Raw genomic sequence first — 21,406 nt, forward strand, 5'->3', positions numbered from 1 at the left:
TTTGTTTGTTTTACAATGATATTCAATGGAAACTTTTTGATACATTTTACTCAAATCAAAAGACAAAAGGTACATGTCTCATAAATTCATCAAAATTGTGTCAAAATAAGGGCCTATATGGCTGAATTAAGTATACTAAAAAAAAAGAAATTGTAGCTAAAAAATTCAAAGATTACATGGCAACAAGAGTCAGAAAAGTGGCCTATGCTGTTAAAGTCACATGATAGCATATTAACAATATGTGCATGTGTCATTGAAGACAGCTAAGTGCAAGCTCTATATACTTCAACTATGTTTTTTTAATGTCATAACTATATAACCACACGGTCTTGTGAAACTTATTGGCATTTATTATCTTTGTAGAAGAAATATTAATTCAACATAAGGTTAGTTAGTGTAACAACTAATATGTAGGGTAGGGGGTCCTTGTTTAGATCCTATTTCTTAGTGATAGAAAATAATAAGTCTACTATTGCTATTGCTACAAGTCAAGAAAATGACAAACTCATATACCATATAATTTCTGAAGATAAATCATATCCTCAAATCTAACCACTTATTTTTTTTAGTCAAAGTCCATTAAGATGACCCAAAAGTGTTCACATTCAACATTAACATGCCTCCAACTAAAGGTAGATGTTAAATCACCACAATTGAGATAATGTCCTATTTGACTAGTTTGTTATAATTAACTTTTATTAATGCTCTCTTGTTCTATTTAGTTAAGAACAAAATTAAGAAGATATGTATTTTTGAATTATAAAATAACAAATAGTTAAAAATGAACAAAAGCTATTGAAGTAATAACTATTTTATAAGTAATGGGTTTTCGTAATTATAAAATAACAAGTAATTAGAAATAAATTGATACTACTGAAGTAATAAATAGTTTTTCTTATAATAATCTTACAGTTGTGAAATATTTAACATCATTTAGTAATGATCAATATTTGTTGGCAAATCTATTAGATTTACAACGATAATTATTTTATCTAAATTAAATTCTCTTTACAAGTAAGAATATAAGGTCGAACTCAGATATTGATTACGTGTTTAAAATATATGCCATTTATTACTTGGACCACCCATATTATATTAATTTGAATAAAAAAATAATTATGGAATGGAGTTGAACAAATCAAGTGGTGTGGATGAGATTTAACTCTAAATGCATGTGTTGGTGATTAACATCATGGGCTACAACTACAAGTAAATTAAAATTAAAATACATGAAAAATATATAATAGGAACATTAATTATTTCTCGCAAGAGGATGGGATGATTAGGAAGAAAATAAATAAATTTGAATAACAAATGATATAAGTTGTTGATTGAGAGTTTAATTTCATCCAATTGTCATCATCATCTTAACAAATTCTTCATAGTTAACTTGACCATCACCGTCCAAATCAGCTTCTTTAATCATCTGATCCACCTCTTCATCAGTTAATTTTTCACCCAAATTGATCATAACATGTCTTAACTGCACAAAACATAAATAATAAAATAATTTAATTTAATATATAGTTGGGCACGCATGTGTATCCCTTTGTGCACACATTAACTTAATTTACAACTAAATGGAGTAAAAACTGAAAAGCAAGATTCTTTAGTACTCTAATATCAACCTAATCCACTTTTTGAATCATACAGCTATTATTATTCATAGATTGCGGAAAGGTACAAAGTACCGTCCTATGTGAGTTGTGCATGTGAAATTAATGTGCATTTTTTCATATATATTGAAATATCAATAAATATTTATATAATTTAAAATAAATTTGATAAATATTTAATTTTAAAATAATTAATATTTTAAAATATATAATTTATTTATTTAACTTTAAAAAATAAAATTGATAAATAAATAAAATATACATCAGATTGATAAATTTTAAATTAATAAAAAAATTAAATCACAATTTTTAAAATATTTTAAACATAAATAAATGACTTTATTTTTAATTAAGAATGTCATTTTATTGAAAGAAAGGTTCCGAGAACGTAAATTTTAGTGCAATTCACTATTAGTAATATAATTCAAATAGTGTATTTAAATATTTTGAATAAAAATGGAGGGTTAAATGTTTAATGACCATGTTTTATTGAGTTTTTCAGACAACTCCGATAATATTGGTTAGCTAATTTAAAAGAAATAGAATAGGAAATATCAATTGTCAAATTAGAGGAGAAAATATGTATATACCTCACTAGCTGAAATATATCCATTTTGATCTTTATCAAAAACCTTGAAAGCCTCTTTTAGATCTTCCTCAGCATCAGTTTCCTAAATGAGAAACAAAAATTCAAAAACAGAGCTGAATGAAATTGAGATAACTAAAAAACATTAATATAATGCTTTGGAATAAATTAAAGGGCTATAGAATAATTACTTTCATTTTCTTGGCCATTAAGTTCAAGAACTCAACAAATTCAATGGTTCCATTCCCATCAGCATCAACCTCATTTATCATATCTTGTAACTCTTCCTCTGTTGGGTTCTGATCCAATGATCTTATTACCGTAGCAAGTTCTTCCACAGTAATGCACCCTATTAAATATTTTTCAACAAAATACATTCACACAAATTAATGTATGAACATTATATTTTTTAAAATATATGAAGCATGAAGAACAATATTAACCATAATCAAAGAAGGATTATAAATTTAAAATTCAAATTGAAATATATATAGATTTAGCAACCCATTTGGTTAAAAAACATTAAAATTGCAAAAAGATAGATATTTGCTTACCATCTCCATCTTTGTCAAACAAGCCAAAGGCTTCTTTGATTTCAACAATTTGTTCTTCATTCAAAATTTCTGCCATTGTGTTTGAAATAAAAATGAAGAGAAAATCAGCAACAATGTTTGAAGTTTGAAGTTTGAAGTTTGAAGAGAGAGATGTGTTGAGTAAAGCTCAATCTTAGCTGGCCTATTTGTAGATTTCAGTGTGGGAAAGTCTAGCAACATTTCTTTTTGAATTGTAATTTTATTTAATTACTATATAAAGGTCAACGCACGCTTATGACTAAAATTTGTGTTCATATAATTGCAGTTTTTTTATTAAAAAAACATTTTTTTTAAATAATTAATTATTTTAAAAAAAAATTCATCTGTTTGTTATAGTTTTTTAATTAAAAAAATATAAAAAATAATTTAAAAACAGCTTCAAATGAGATTAAAAAAATTCGTTTTTTGTAACTAACTTTTGAATAAAAACCATTTCACTATAACATACAAAAACAAAATAGCTTCATATTTTTATCACTAAATTATTATATACTAAGATCATTTTATTTTAGAACACGTAACAAATAGGTTATATGTCTCTATCTATATATAAGTAACTTTTTTTTTTATTTAAAAATGATGGAGATCCGTTGATTTCAAGAGTAATTTTATGATGATTACTCCGTTTAATAACTCAATATAAATGATGAGTTTTACTAATTCAACATTTAATTATTGACATAATATTTTATAATTAAACTTGTAAAGTTTTAAATAAATTTAAAATTTGTAACTATGTAATCTAGTTATCAATATTTACTTGTATTTTTCAAAAATTTATTATTTGTTCATTTGAAATTATTCAATGAAATATCAAATAGTTTCCAAAAGCTAAGAACTTTTTGATTTGACAATTGAATTAGTGAAATTTATCGTTTATATTAATCTATTAAGTAAAGTAATTCATCACATAATTATTATTGGAGTCAACAGATATCCACCTATTTATAAAAAGTATTTTTTAAAAAAAAAATTGTAAATTTCAGTTAGATTTTGGAAAATAATTTTCTCTAGTTATATATTTTTCTGTACGTCCTTAAATATAGGAGAAAAATTAAATTGCACAAATTAGAAAAATTAATATTAATATTAAATATGTTGATTATTCTTACTTTGGTAAATAAATAATTAACACAACTAATATATAAATGAATATTTGAAAGAAGTTCTATGAAGATATCATAGGAGAAAAAATATCAAGAGTACTATATTTAAGGACAATGGTATTATTTACTACTATGTTTTAGAATATATCACTTATTTATACTATTCATTTTTTTAGAGATGAGAAATCAAAATTTTAACACATTTATATAAAAAATGATATTTAAAGAACACCTATCCACATTATAGAATTATCAAATATGCTAGCTAAGTTTGTTTTGATATGAGAAAATAGCAAATCAAGCTTATATAAGGGACAAAGTTAGTAGTTTATGGGTTTAAAAAATAAAAGAATCAGATTGCAACCTTTTGATCTCTATCCAAATAAGGGGGAACATGCAGATTTAATTAAATTCTTTAATAATATTTCCACACATTAGAGATTGAATAATATAATGGGGGAGGAAAATTGTATAGCTGGAAGGTTTGATATTTAGAGGACAAAAGGCATTAATTGGAAGGGTTAGAGGGAATGGACTATGGGGATGTGTGTAATTGTAAAGTCCTCTCTCTATTCTTTTCAACAATTTCAAAACTCAATTCCACCCACCCTCTCAAGCATGCTACTTAATTATAAAATGGGGAACTAATAGTATCGGGTACATTGCTACTTTGAGACTGCCAAAATAGGTTGAGTTTATTGGGCTAACTCATTTAATTCTCTATTTTAAATGAGTTGAATTCAAGTTTTAAATTTGGTTATCTAAATTGTTCTGTATTATTTAATCCGTTAAAAATTTAAAAGTAAATTAATTCATAAAATAAAATTAGGTGGAGGTTTTAACTCAATCATTTAAGTTAATATATTTTATTTCGTTTTTTTTTAAACGGGTTGATGAACATATTCAAGTAGATTGATCTCCTTTGTCATCTCTATCGTATAGTAATTATGAATATATTTTCTTTTTGTCTCATTTTTAGTAAGTAAAATTTTAACTTTCTCGTATATAATAATATAATATTATTTATATGTATTTGAGTTTCTTTATCCTTGTAATTGAACACATTTTGTTTTACCTTTTAAACTTTTATTATGATATTTTGTTTTTGAATTGAACAATTCATCTCTTCCATATTATATTTTATACTAGATTGCGGACGTGCATTGATTAGCATGTATATTTTCTTTTAATAATTTTTTTATAATCTTGTAAATAAAAGTAATTGAAATTACAAAACATCTTACGATATTTAAAATAACTCAGTTATTTGATTGATAGGTAATGAAAAAATTGGAATAAAATTGAAGGGAAAAAATTAGTTATTTGATAGATAAACAGAAGTCCATGTTCTTTGTATATAATATAGATAAAATGAAAAAGAAATTTTGTATCTTATTCTCATACTCGTAGCCGAAACGGATGTGCATAGACCACGCTGGTTTGCCTACACAATATAAGAGCCACTAGAAGCATTTTTCTTTAAGCATTGATAAATAGATATATCACTGTCAACGCGTTTCTTCGGAAAAATATATGGAAAAACAAAAACAGAACACGCCTTGTGTTGTATACTATTAGTACTAAGCAAAGGCTATGTCCGTGTGGAAAATTAATCTATTCGCATTGAAGGGGTCAACACTCAAGACTTTAGAACTAGCTACCTTAACCTTTGCTTTATCATTTTAAATGTCACGCTAGATCACATTTATAGATATTCCTCATTCATCGTTAATAAAAATATTAGATAATATTATTATATATTAGTAGTAAAAATATTTTAAATATTTTTTTTTGTATATATAGTTATTGTAACTCTATCACTCTGTTTTTGTTCATTTGTTTATGAAATCTTAGTAGGTTCATTCTCTCCTTTCTCTTCCTCGATTTTATGTTTATAATTGTTAACATGGTATCAAAGAGTTTTGATTGTTTTTAGGATCTACTATAAAGTGATCTACTGTAAAGAGCTTTGTACGACCCGTTTTGCTACTGATACCGATTTGCTCCCTCTGTTTCGATCTGACTCTTCCACTATGTTTTCGACACAATTATGCTCTTATGTTTTCAGCATGGTTCTGCTCTTCTATTTCCTACACAATTTTGTTTGGTTCTTGGTTAACTCTGTTATTGACAGATTATCCCTAATTTATTTTGTCACATTGATTGTGTTCATTGTATTTTCCTATCATTATTTGTTATGGCTAATGCAAATGATGATTCTCTTCAAGTTGTTAGTGTCTACCTCAATGGACAAAATTACTCTTATTGGAGTTATGTGATGAAAAAAAATGGATTGGAAAAGATATGTGGAGTTATGTTGATGAAACTTCTGTTAAGCCTAAAGATAAAAGGGATGAAGCTAAATATCCAAAAGATTTGAAAACATGGAATGTTAGTAATTAAATAGATCATTACTCAAATGATAATTATGAGATGTTTATAGGTGTGCAACTAGCAAAATATGATACTGCTAAAGAGATTTTTGGTCACTTGAAACGTGTGTATGTTCATTCTAACTTTGCAAAACGTTATCAATTGGAAAGTGATATTAGGGCCCTTAAGAAGAACAATATGACCATTCAGGAATTTTATTCGGCAATGACTAATTTGTTGGATCAGTTGGCTCTTATGGAATCAACTGGGTTGAAAGCTCTCAAAGCATACATTGACCAGAGAGAGAAGCAACTTCTGATTTGATTTTTAATGGCTCTTTGTGATGATTTCGAGGGTCTTCGTGGGGGTATTTTTCATTGTTCTCCTCTTCCTAATATTGAATTAATAGTTAGTGAATTGTTGGAAGAAGAAATCAGACTTAAGACCCACTCTGATGTGTCAGATAAGGGAATTCTTTCAACTTGTTCATATGTTTTTGCTATTCTTGTTCAAAAAGGAAAATCTCAAGGGAAAGTTAGGCTTGGTAATGATGAATGTTTTTTTGCAAAGAAAAATTGGAAAGCACAATGTTCGAAATTGGGGAGAACACATAAGAAGAATTTTAGGGGGATCATCCAATTTTGTTGCTTTTGCTTATCCTACCATTGGCTCTAGTTCGGATTATGTATACTCATCTGAGACTGTTTCCCAAATATTCGATATTGCAGAACAGCTTCAAAAAAATTTTGCCACTCAATCACATGTCATATCTGCCACCTTTACTAAATGTTCGAACTTCTCTAGTCTGTCAGGTACATCTCCTTCCATATGTATTCTTGATTCTAGAGCGTCTCACCATATGACATATGATGATAAATCTTGTGTCTTTGAATCACACCTCATCTGTGTCGATTATGATTGTTGATGGTACTCTTATGCCATTAGCAAACATTGATTCTATCTCCATACCTAACTTATCTTATTTTATGTTTATTATATTCATAATCTTACTTTGAGTCTTGCTTATGTTAGTCAAATATGTGATTTCAATTATTTCGTTATATTTTCTTCCAGTTCTTGTTGTGTGCATGATCCATATTCTGGGAGGCTAACTGGGACATGCCATAGACATGGAGTACTTTATGTTTTGGATGACTTGTGAGTCCCAAATATAGTAGCCTCAACAACTAATGCTGATTATTATCTAGTTTTCGCTTGAATTCTCCGTCTTCTAGTTTTTATTTATGACAATCTCGCCTTGGATATGTTTCTGCTTCTATATTAAAATATTTGGCTTCTACTGGAGCTTCAGGAAAGTTACAAACCATATTCCAGATTGTTGTGGTTGTAAACTTGCTAAATTTTCAGTTTTACTAGTTAGTAAAAGTGTTTATGTTTCATATATGCCTTTTAATTTAGTTCACTATGATGTTTGGGGTCCATCACCGATTCTCACGAAAGGTGGATCTAGATATTATGTTTCGTTAATTGATGATTACACTTGTTATTGTTGGGTTTATCTTATGAAAAATCGGTCTGAATTTTTTGACATTTATCATACATTTCCTGTTATGGTCAAGACTCAAAATAATGTTGCTATAAAATGCTTTCGTTGTGATTTAGGTGGTGAATATATCTCTAATAAATTCTCTAAATTACTTGCTTATGATGGCGCCCTCCACCAAACATCTTGTACTGATACTTCTCAACAAAATGAAGTTGCTGAAAGGAAACATCGTCATTTTATTCATATTGCTTGTTCTCTTTTGTTGTCTGCTTCGGTTCCCAATAAGTTTTGGGGGGACATAGTTCTTACTGTTGTTCATGCTATTAATAGAACTCCATCGTCTATCATATCAGGTTTGTTTCTCTTTGAAAAATTGTATGCTTCTATCGTTGATTACTATTCTTTGAAAGTATTTCGTTCTACTTGTTTTGTTCTTCATCCATAAGTAGAGCACAATAAGTTATCTTCTCGTTCTACCATGTGTGTTTTTCTTGGTTATGAGGATGGTTAAAAGGATTATCGTTGTTATGATCCTTATGCAAGTAAATTATATGTTTTTCATAATGTTGTTTTTCTTGAGCATATCCCTTTTTACTTTGTTTCCTCTGATTCTTAGATTACTAAGAGTTCAGAACTAACCTATATTGATCCATTTGGTCCTAATAATAATGCTTCTCGTGATTGTAATATTGAGGATCGTAGGACAAATACTACTAGTCCACATGATGACATCCCTCTTGTCCCTTCAGTTGTCCAACCACCTCCTACGATTGTTGATCCTCCATTTCTGCCTCCTCGTTACCCCTCTTGCCACTGTAAGTCTACTTAGTTACCTGATTTTGTTTATTCCACTTATTCAACTCGTTTGTTTCTTTATTAACCTTTATTTACAATTTATGTGTGCCTTTTTCATATAAAGAGGCTATTATTGATCCTATTTGGCAGCAGGCTATGGCAAAAGAACTTTCTGCATTGCACAAAACAAATACTTAAGAATTAGATCTCTTCCTCTTGTTAAGCGTGCTATTGGGTCACATTGTGTATACAAGATCAAAACTAAGTCTGATGGGTTGGTTAAGTGTTATAAAGCGCGTCTTGTTTCTAAGGGATTCTCTCAACAATATGGTATGGATTATGAAGAAGCTTTTGCTCTTGTAACCAAGATGAGCACTATTTGTACTCTTATTGCAGTTGCATATATTCTTCAATGACATATTTTCCAAATTGATGTCAAAAATGCCTTTTTAAATTGTGAGTTTCATGAAGAAGTCTATATGGTTCCTCAACAGAGAGTTTCTCATAATCAGGCAGAAGTGTATAAGTTTAAAAAGCTCTTTATGGTCTTAAACAGGCTCATCGAGCTTGGTTTGAGAAATTATCTACAGTGACCACTTCTCTTGGTTTCTGCTCTAGTGAACATGATTCTAAGGTCTACCACTTATGGTCGCAATATATTTTCTTTGTATGTTGATGATATGATTATTACAAGTGATGATGTTAGTGGAATCAATGAGTTGAAATTTCAGTTAAACAAACAGTTTGAGATGAATGACTTGGGAACTCTTCGTTATTTTTTGGGGATTGAAGTTTCCTACTCTTCTAAAGGCTACCTTCTTTCTCAATATAAGTACATTGCCAACATTCTTGAACAAGCTCGTCTTTCTGATAATAGAGCAATAGATACTCCTATTGAGTTGAATGTGAAATATGTTTCATCAGATGGTGTTCCTTTACCAGATCCCACTTTGTACCTTACTTTGGTTGACAGCTTGGTATGTCTTACATTTACTAGACTCGATATTGCTTATGATGTTCATGTTGTCAGTCAGTTTTCTTTCTTTCCCACTACAGTACATTGGGCAGTTCTTTGTATTCTTCGTTATATTCGAGGAACTCAATTTCAGAGCATTCTCTTTCCATCATCGTTCTCATTGGAGTTATGTGTTTATTTTGATGTTGATTGGGCTAGTGACACCACATATCGTAACACCACATGAATCTGTATCTTTTTTAAAGACTCTATTATTTCTTGGAAGAGTAAGAAATAGAACATTGGCTCTCGCTCTTCTACATAAACTTAGTATCGTACTATGGAATCCACTACTGCTGAAAAAATTTGGTTGTGTTGCCTTTTGTTCGATGCACGACGATAACAAAAGTGTTATTCAAATTTCTCATAACTCAGTCTTTCATGTATGCACTATGCACATTGAGATTGATGTTCATCATACTCGTCATCATCTTCATCATGAAACCATTACTCTATCGCTTGTCTTCTCTTCCTTACAGATTGTTGAGTTGTTCACAAATATGCATTTCATTAAATGTTTTTGTTTTTTAGTTGACAAACTTTCGATGCTCCATGTTAATGCATCATGAGTTTGAGGGGAGATGTTAAATAATATTATTATATATTAGCAGTAAGGGTATTTTAGACTTCTACATTCTCTTGTATATATAATTATTGTAACTCTATCACTTTATTCTTTTGTTCATTTGTTTATGAAACCCTAGTGGGTTCCTTCTCTCATTTCTCTTTTGATAGCTATTGATGATTCTTTTGATAGTTATTTAAAATATAATAAAGATCAATGATAGCTATTGAATTGATGATTCTTTTTATCTTTATGATTGAGACAGTGACTCGATCGAAGTCAGGTCGATAAAAAATAGGAAAATTGAATGTTTTCCTCAAAACATAACATGTCAAACCGACATAAAAAAAATCACCCTATCAAATGCAAAGACAAATAGACTTGTTAATTTATGTTTGCAAAGTGTGTCATAGAACGATGTTAGAGTTTTGAAATTTTTAAACACAGTCCACGGTTGATCACCTATGAACATGATCCACCTTAGAATTTGCAATCATCTATTATAATATGTGATAGTTATAATATTATCTCTTTCTATTTTTCATATAGTACACAATTTTATTTCATCGACAAAAAAAAATCAACAATAAACAAATATTAATAATAATTCATATTGCAATAAACGTATTTCACTATTATCTATTTATTAAATATGAATTTATTCTATAGCAATTTCCAATGTAAATCCAAATATATATTCTTTTTTGCTTGACTGAACCAAGAGTCAAGAAGACATGATACCATAACTTCGAGACATGCTTTTGTGGTGTTTGATGAAATGCAACTGATGTTAATATTCATTTGAGTAACTGACTTTGATATATTTTTCTCCTTCATGATCATCTTCTTCTTCCACAGGGGATTGCTAGCAACTTGCGTGTTCCATTTTATGTATGATATTTAGTTACATAATTTTTATGTTATCTTTCTTTTACAATATCAATAATGAAGAAAAAAAAATCTAATTCATTTAATTTATGATGATGTCAATTATTGATGTTTCATTAAATAAATTGTACGTTTTATTTCCTTTCATTCACTTCTTATTAGGTCATTTTCTTTTCTTTTTTTAAACCATAAGGTCTTGATAATTTCTAATTTTCATCATTTAAAGTAGATCCATTGTTACAATACATATTTTTTTTTAGCTCAACAAATTAATTAGACAATGGTTGAAATTTACATAATTCTTGGAAAATTAAAATTCCCACAGTAATTAAGGAACAATAATAACAACACATTTGGTAATTTGAAACTCTAATCCATATTTTTAACTTTATGTTCTCCAAATCAAATTTCAATTTTTCCTTCTGCGTTATAATTGTATCATGAGTGAAATTATATTTGTTGCTTTTGGCCCATATAACTCAACAAAAAAGACCCGACAAAAAAGGCATGAGAGCTGTAGATGAACAGATGAATACTACAAATTAAGTTTTAACCAAATGTTTTAGATTTTTCACAAATTTGTAAATTGTTTTTCTATTCTGACAAATCAAGTTTACAAGAAAACAATTATTTCCTCAATCTCATTTTAAATGCCTCATTTGTCATTTCATTTTTTTTTTCTCAAATCATTTGTCATTTTACAATACAAATACAACATTAATTACTTTTTTTCCACGAATACTTTTGTTTATTATATTTCAACTCATCAAATTTTTCCGCTAACTGCATTTAATAAAAACATTTGAGTAAATGAAATATTTTATCATCGAAATAAAACAACTAATCATTTTTTAAATAATTATACACACTTCCAATGAGATATTTATAATGAGACGGAGAAAACACTTATCTTGAAAAGTAATATTGCTTTTCACTCTAATACAATAAAAACAAAGTTTCTAATGGCTTCCAGAATTATTCTATTCTAAATGTACACATTTTCATAATCGAATTTAATTAATATCTTTTTTAAGTTGCACTTATGTTATACATTTGTTTTAGTTCAAACTTTTTCCTTAAGATATATAACCTATTATCGTAGAAAGAAAAGTAATGATGACTATCAATTCCAATCATTCAACCATTTTTTAAATTTCTTTAGTTGTCTTGTGAATGTTATATATGTTAATGTCACTTTTAATATTTTTTCAAGTTATTCTTTTGTGACATGACTAGCACTTTCCTTCTCTATAATTCATACGTCTAATTAACTATTATTATATATGTTTGATTTGATATCTAAGGTATTGGATCTATGATACTACGATATAAGGTTTGTTTAATAACAATGTTAGTTCACAAAGAAAAATGAAAAATGAGACTTATAAATGATTTAGTTTTTCTTTTGAGTTCTCTTGTGATTTTGTTGTGTTAATATGACGTTATTTTTGTTCGTCGCATTGGTGTAATGTTGTTTTGATTTTTCGTCTTTGTTAAGATATTCATTTGGTTCATATTGACATATGAACTTCGATCTAATACATAATCAATCAATGACTTTGACGTTTTCAACATTATAGCTCTAGAGGCCTAAATATTTCGAACACTTTAATTTTGTCATATTTATAGTTATTTTGTTGTTTTATGTTATTAATTTGGATACTATGAGTTTATTCATAAATTCATCCTTTTTTATTTTAATGGTTTTAAATTATTTTTATTGATATAAACTCTATCAGTTTGAATGAATAAAACTATATTTTAAGAAAAAAAGTTATATTTCTATATTTAGTAAAACTAAAGGGTTATATACCTTTATGTGGTCGTTGACCCTTTCATAAGATGTTTTGACACTCTTCTGGAAGGAGTTTCATGTATGTAGATCAATTTGGCTAGGAAGGTGTCTCAAAGAGTTCGTGTTCTTTGGTATAAAATATGCTCACTTGTGTCCTCACGGATCAATTGTCTCCTAATATCCAAATGCTTTACTTACTTTACATAGAAATTAGAGATGGAAAAAATAAAATTGGTCATTAAATTTAATGTCTTTAAATCTTAGAGATAGAATTGGAGACTTATTTTGTCTCTAAATTTTTGTTGTTGTTGTTTTTTCAACTTGTTCTGGTATTTGTTGGAGGACATCAGCCTTTAGGATCAACTTTTTCAATTCAAATTAGCATGTGTTATGAACTTATAGATTATTTGGTTTTGTAGGATGAAGTACATATTTGTAGGTGTGTATACATGATAGTTTAGATCGATTTTGATTAAATTTAATATTTGATCCGATTAAATTCATTGTAGTTGAGTTCAGTTTTCAACTCATAATTTTTATATGAAATCTGAACCAAATCACTTCAGTCACGAACAAGTTAGGTTGAATTCGAGGGTTATAAATTAAAAACATTTTTTTTTTAATTTTAAAAAATGTAATTAATTTTAATATTTGAACATCTAAAAAATTAAAACATATAAATAAATGCTTAAAATATATCCATAAACACAACAAAACATATAAATCACTTTAATTAACAACAAATTTCTCAAATCATATTCAACAACTAAACTATAACTATATGTAAATAATAATAAAATTATAAAAATATATATCACGTCAACGAGTTTGCAAATTCAAAATGTAAATCTACTACTAGTAGGTTGATTCGGGTTGGGTCAAACTTTAATGAGTTGGTTAAAATGCGAATTAAATTCATTCGGGTAATTGAAAACTTCATAATCTTCACAACCCCTTGAACCAGTTAGACTCTCTTCTTTTTTATCTATTCCTCAAATTTGTAATGAGACTTAGGTAACATGTTTGCCATTTCAATTTCTCCATCTTTATGCACACTTATTGAATTCGACATACAAGAGAGTATAATTATTGTTGTTACTTATAAGAAAGGAACAAATTTCTCCTTTCTTTTGATTTTATTTTTTTCCTTGGTTCTTTGGAAAGTCACTGCAAACTTGTACTATTCCACAACCTCAAACTTAAAAGTTTACCAAGACTTGAAAAGATTTTTCCACCTAATGGTGCAACATTAATTATTAGGTATATATACTTGTAATGCGGCTAGTAGCACAAAGAAAAATATATAGGTTCAAAGGGGTTAACAATTGATAAAAAAAAAATTAAAGCCAATGAATCACAACTCATTTTGTACTAATTAATGAAATAGTTTGATACCAACATGTCTTATTTTATTGAAGAATAGATACAAGTTGTGAGTAATTTAGCCTTATTATGTTTTATCATTCCTTTTTTTTTACAGAAGAGGATCACAAGCTTCACAATAAGGTCCTTGCAAATTGCAATACATAAATTTTCTCTCAAATAAAATATTCAAAAATGTTTGAGATCATCAACTAAACAATCATAACTTTGTTCAATAATTGTACATTTGTTATGTGTGGATCCTCTTTAATTTGATGCTACAAACTTTTGAACAATTAGGAAAAAAACAGTTGGAAAGAAACAAGTGATCAAGAAGGAAATGAATTAGGAAAAAACGTTGGGAAGAATGAAGTGATCATAATCAAACTATTTTTAGCTCAATAAATAAACACCATGGGAAATTTGAAGAGAGGCTCGTTTGGAAGAAGTAAGAAGAAGGAAAAAAATTAACTTGAGGGGCAAATATACAATTGCATAAAATTGAATAACTATAACAAAAAGTTTAAATTCAAAAATACCATAACAAGTCTAGTTGGTTTAGAATATTTTACCATTAATCTCTTGATTATATTTAATTTATTTATTTTTATCAAATTATTATCGATGTTGACGTGTTAGTGTCATGTCAAGTGTCTATGTCACTATTTATGCTTCAAAATTTATAACACTGATGTGTTATAAATGATTTAATAGATAGATGAAAAATAATAATAACAGCAAATATGATGAAAAAATATTTTGTAAAATAAATCGCCATATCAACTAAAAATCTATCTATCTATAATTTTTATTAAGTCTTTTTAACCTAATCCTAACTCTAATCCATTTAATACAGAAACATTATCAAAAAATTGGTTATTGAATTCGGGAGCCATTAGTGTTGGAACTCTGATGAAGATTTAATTAGTCATATATATATGAGCAATTGTAGGAGGTTAATATTGTTGATATCAGTGACCTCGCAATAACAGAAAATATATCAGTTTTCGTTACAAAATTAATCAGCATCAAGTGCACAGCGGAATTTAAATCTTGAGGCATGCAAAGTTAGCAATATAGAAAATTAAAGAGAGAGAGTTAGAGAAGAAGACACAGAGATTTATCCTGGTTCGGTTGTTTAACGACAACCTACGTCCAGTCCTGAAAATCCAATCGGATTTCAGATTTTCTTCTCCTTCAATAGAAAGAATCAATTACAAAGATTTTCCAGTTTCCTCCCTGAAACCTATCAATCTCTAATTATGTCTTTCCTATTGAATACCCTCTGATCCTTGTAGACACTCAGCAGCCTATCACAGAATCAAAGTACGACTCTTTCTTGTTGAGCCCTCTCAACCAAGAAAGTAGCCACCAGTTTCTAGCTGGCTTTCTATCAACCCTTTGATCCTTGTAGACAATCGGCAGCCTAACACAAAATCAAAGTACGACTCTTTCTTGTTGAGACCTCTCACCCAAGAAAGTAGCCACCAGTTTCTAGCTGGATTTTCAACGTTCGTTTTGGTTCAAAGATTTATTACAGAAAGAATAAAAGACGTAAAACAAAAGGGTCTTCAATCTTTATGAATGTTGCTCCTCACAAATCTGGATATTCATGGATTGTTCTTGAGCACATTATCATTTCTCTTAGATTGTCAACAAACTGTATTGAGATCTGTAATCACAATTATGAAGTTGTTAGTTTGTTGCCATGAACCGTTTTTGAGAGCATAAGAGAAATTATGAAAGATATGAAAAAGTTATGTAAAAGTTCTTAGAAGTTATGAGAATAAAGATTGAAAGACATCTTATATAGTTTCTGAAAAACCAACTACGAAATCGATTTCCCAATCGATTTTGTAAAGTTATAAAATGAGCTAAATCGATTTGCCAATCGATTATCGCGATCTTGGTTTTCTTTAATCTTGAAACTATACAAGCTAATCGATTTACCAATCGATTCTTTAAAACAACACTTTTCAGCAGAACATGTCCAGACCTGTATAAATCGATTGCCTAATCGATTTCTGGGAAACTGTTTTAATAAAACTATTTTCAATCGATTACTCAATCGATTTGCCAAACTTCAGAGTCGATGTATAAAACCACGGAGTCGATTTGGTCACAATCTCAGAGTTCACTGTGTTTTCAACAAGTTTATTTCAATCGATTTGCCAATCGATTGTTTTCAAAACAGTGGCTCAGGTTTTTGATGTCAATCGATTTGTCAATCGATGTGATTCAAAATAGTGATTCAGTTTTAATATCAATCGATTTGCCAATCGATTGTTTTCAAAACAGTGGCTCAGCTATTTGATATCAATCGACTTGTCAATCGATGTGATTCAAAATAGTGATTCAGTTTTAATATCAATCGATTTGCCAATCGATTGGTTTCAAAACAGAGACTCAGCTATTTGACATCAATCGACTTGTCAATCGATTTGGTGGCATGTTCCTGAAAAGTTTTTACCTGGTGTTTAGTTCAATCGATTTCCCAATCGATTGCAACCAAACTTAATCAAAATTGAAAGTGTTAACAATTGATTGTCCAATCGATTGTATTTGTCACAGGTGAGGTCATTTTTCAAATGATATTTTATCAATCGATTTGCCAATCGATTCCCTCAGCACTGGAGTGCCACTGTGACTCATTCAATCGATTTACCAATCGATGTGTTACCATCAGGTTTGATTTGTGAAATGTTCAATCGATTTACCAATCGATTACTCTCCAAATCAGAGGCTACTGACTTGTGCATTTTTCATTTTTAATTAATCTAATCGATTGCCTAATCGATTGCACATTCACAAACACTTAAGATTTCCTTACACCCTTGTTATGAAATCGATTTCCCAATCGATTTACATATTCAGAATTCAACTTTTGTTGATTTCTTGTGTTCCAAGCAATTTGATCCAAGTGTGTAGGGTTTGATTATGGTTCCTGAAATCTTGCTCAATTCAAATAACCAACTACGAAATCGATTTCCCAATCGATTTAGTAAAGTTATAAAAGGTGCTAAATCGATTTGCCAATCGATTATCGCGAGTCTTGTTTTTCTTTAATCTTGAAACTATACAAGCTAATCGATTTACCAATCGATTCTTTAAAAACAACACTTTTCAGTAGAACATGTCCATACCTGCATAAATCGATTGCCTAATCGATTTCTGGGAAACTGTTTCAATAAAAGTATTTTCAATCGATTACTCAATCGATTTGCCAAATCTCAGAGTCGATGTATAAAAACACAGAGTCGATTTGGTCACAATCTCAGAGTTCACTGTGTTTTCAACAAGTTTATTTCAATCGATTTGCCAATCGATTGTGTTCAAAACAGTGGCTCAGTTTTTTGATGTCAATCGATTTGTCAATCGATTTGATTCAAAACAGTGACTCAGTTTTAATGTCAATCGGTTTGCCAATCGATTTAATTCAAAACAGTGACTCAGTTATTTGATGTCAATCGACTCGTCAATCGCTTTGGTAGCATGTTCCTGAATAGTTCTTACCTGGTGTTTAGTTCAATCGATGTCCCAATCGATTGCAACCAAACTTTATCAGAATTGAAAAATTCAACAATAGATTGTCCAATCGATTGTATTTGTCACAGGTGAGGTCATTTTTCAAATGATACTTTGTCAATCGATTTGCCAATCGATTCCCTCAGCATTGGAGTGCCACTGTGACTTATCCAATCGATTTACCAATCGATGTGTTACCATCAGGTTTAATTTGTGAAATGTTCAATCGATTGCCCAATCGATTACTCTCCAAATCAGAGTGCTACTGACTTGTGCAGTTTTCATTTTTAATTAAGCTAATCGATTGCCTAATCGATTTCACATTTACAAACACTTAAGATTTCCTTACACCCTTGTTATGAAATCGATTTCCCAATCGATTTACATAGTCAGAATTCAACTTTTGTTGATTTCTTGTGTTCCAAGCAATTTGATCCAAGTGTGTGTGATTGAATTGGTGTTCCTGAAATTTTGCTCAATTGAAATATTAGATTTATCATATTAAGTATGAATATTGTATGTTTGTTAATTATGTCAAAATTAGGATTCAAAGGACTAAAGTCCAACAATCTCCCCCTTTTTGGCATAATTGACAATCATACAATTTTAACTTGAGCATATCAAACCATTTCAAAAACATACCAAAGAAAACAATTTATAGCATTAAATATGTACCAGATCAGAGCATGTGTCAAATCAGCATGAGTATTATTACATTATTAAGTATCAGAGCAAAAACCATCATCAGAACATCAGATTATCCCCCTTAATAAAGCAACAACAAGCATATTATCAAGTTATCAAGTTATAATTTTTCTCCCCCTTTGTCAATTAAGTTGCTTATTAGGAAAATAATTAAGCATTAAATGCATATGTTTTGGATAAAAAGTGACCTAAAATGAATGGAAACACATACCCCACTAATATCCCCCTAATCAATTATACTTAAAGGAAACATGTAAGCATGAATTCATTTGAATATTACACTTTTGATACTATATTTGAGTATATATAGTTTTCACACAACACTTGCACCATCATCTCCAAACTTTGATATGGTAAAATACATTTCACTTGATACTCTAACATTGATTTGGAAGATATTTATAAATTTTGTGTTCTTTCATTTTATATCTATTTAGTTTTAACACTCAAGTTTACTTTTTTTCAAACTTGATATCTTATTTATTATACCATCTATTGTAGCACCTTTTTGATTCAAATGTTGTTCCCAATTAAGTCGAATATCTAAACAAAATAATGATGAAATATAGGCCATATCTTGTGGAACTCGATCCCAACAATGTATGATATCTTTAACTAAACATCGATTTTTGCTATTTTTTGAAAATAAAATAAGTTTTTAAAATAATATATTTTTTAAGGCTGTTAAGGGTACTTCCAAAAAGGTACAAAATGAGTTTTTAAAATATTACTGCCATATTGTATATCGATAAATGATAATTTGTTATGATAAGATCAATTTTGTTTGAAAAATAGTTATTCTGCATATGACTCTTTGATATGAAATGATATTAAGTGTGGAATTTACTACCCAATGAATCCAAAGACAAATATTATGTGTTGTATAATTAAAAATGATATATATATATATATATATATATATATTAGTTTAGTAGTAAGAGTTTAATTTTATAACTTCAAAGTATTGAGTTCAAATTTTCTAATGAATAATTGTAAAATAATTATTAATGTTATTTTGATTAGTAAAAATTTCTCCTTTTTCTAATAAAAATTTATATATATATATATATATATATATATATATATATATATATATATATAAACTATTCTTGGAGTTTACCTAACAAATGTCAACTGCTTGATTATGGTTTATGATAATGAGTTTTTAGTATATTTTGTTGAGGTTTGATGATATCATTTTTTCAACCACAAAAATGCTAGGTGCTTTACAAATTTATGTTTTCTTTTTCTATTAGTAATAATTTCGTTTTTTTGCCTTTGTTTTGAGATTTGTATTCATCTTGATACATGCTCCGTTGATTTTTCCAAATAAGCATTTTTATTTATTTATGGGCAAATATATCATGCCATAGCCAGCAACATAGGTACTCCTATATATATATATATATATATATATATATATGCATTGATGCAACCACTAACAAGTCCATGTTTGATCGTTGTCTTGGTCACTACGCAAGATTCCTCGTGGTAATTGATTTGGTAAGTCAATTGCGCAATATATAGAGTCAAGGTTGAACGCAAATGAAATCGCATCATTTAAAAATAAATAAATAAATAAATCAAACCAAACTTCACTCCATTTTCATTTTCAACTTCACCCTTTTTTTCTACGGCAACACCAATCCATTCCCTTTTTTTTTCTTCTTCTTTTCTTCTTGTTTCTTCTCATTCATTCCAGAACACAAATTGCACACATAAATCATCTACTCTTAAAATAAATTTAATATCTCCAAAAGCATCACTTTTCATGTTTTTACAAATGTTCTTGATTAAAATTTTGGAGTTAGGATTAGTGAGTTAAGAAAAGAGAAGAATATCTATTCTTTAGAATGTGTTTATTGAGACACTTTGAGGTAAATACACAACTCTAATATTAAAAATGAATCATTAAAAACATGTGATTTTGTTTAAAAATCTTAGAGTAGATTTTAAGGATTTTATGGTTTCTTATGGTTAGCTAAACTTTTGAATATTTTTCTATTGTATTGAGAATATTTTTTATACTTAAATTTGTTAACTAAGGTCCTGCATGCTACTCTATGAGTTATTGAAAAATAAACTTAGTCAGTTCTTCATAGTTGTGAGTAGACGACGATCATTGTCACATATTTTTATTATGTTATAATTATTATTTTACTTGTTTTCTATGTTAAAGTATTTATTTTAAAATTTGGGAACACAACTTTTGATTCTTTTCTCAATTTCATCATTTATTTATGTTAATAGTCTTTGTTATATAATATGTTTATAGTTTGACATATTTATGAGCTATAAAGTATTTACATATCAAATTGATGTACATTTGAATATGTTTTCCATGAGTTACAATGAAATGACAAATGATTTTTAAATATATATTTTGAAAATCATTGTTATAATTATGAAATCGTTGACGGATGTAGGTGTACTTAGTTACATCATTTTGATTGGGGAGAGTTACCCGTTAGATGGAGTCGCCCCTATGAGATATTAGTGAAGGAGCAAACACGAGAAAGGGGTTGAATTGTGATAATTTATAAATATATAAAAAAAACTAGTTCGGTTTTTGTGATTTACTTGGAGTAGAAGCAATCGGATTCAGAGGTAGCAAACAATGAAAATATAAATAATTTGACACATAGATTTATCCTTCTTCACCACTAACTTGGTTACATCTAGTCTCCTCATTCAGAAGGCTTTAATCCACTAATTCAATTACTTTGAATTACAAAGCATTCGACCCTCCAAGCCAGTCATCCCAAGCAGCCTAACAACCTCAGACGTTTGAGGAAGTAAGCACCTTAACCCTACAAGTCAAGTCTTCTCTTAATAATCTGACAACCCCGTATTGAAGAAAGAACTAAACCACTATCGGATAATAATAATAATAATAATAATAATAATAATAATAATAATAATAATAATAATAATAATAATAATAATAATAATAATAATAATAATAATAATAATAA

The 21,406-nt window shown here is 28.7% G+C and overlaps 1 protein-coding gene across 1 annotated transcript; it reads right to left on the reverse strand.

The window, feature by feature from the left end:
• Window positions 1-1,129: 1,129 nt before the first annotated feature.
• Window positions 1,130-2,925, reverse strand: LOC101501496 (calmodulin-2-like). Its single transcript, XM_004497938.4, has 4 exons — window positions 2,757-2,925; window positions 2,394-2,551; window positions 2,207-2,287; window positions 1,130-1,483 (listed from the first exon to the last, which is right to left on the reverse strand). The coding sequence occupies exons 1-4, from the start codon at window positions 2,830-2,832 to the stop codon at window positions 1,346-1,348; spliced, it is 453 nt and encodes a 150-aa protein (XP_004497995.1). The 5' UTR covers window positions 2,833-2,925; the 3' UTR covers window positions 1,130-1,345.
• Window positions 2,926-21,406: the final 18,481 nt, after the last annotated feature.

This window comes from Cicer arietinum, chromosome 4 (genome assembly GCF_000331145.2).
Source record: "Cicer arietinum cultivar CDC Frontier isolate Library 1 chromosome 4, Cicar.CDCFrontier_v2.0, whole genome shotgun sequence".
NCBI classification, from domain to species: Eukaryota; Viridiplantae; Streptophyta; class Magnoliopsida; order Fabales; family Fabaceae; genus Cicer; species Cicer arietinum.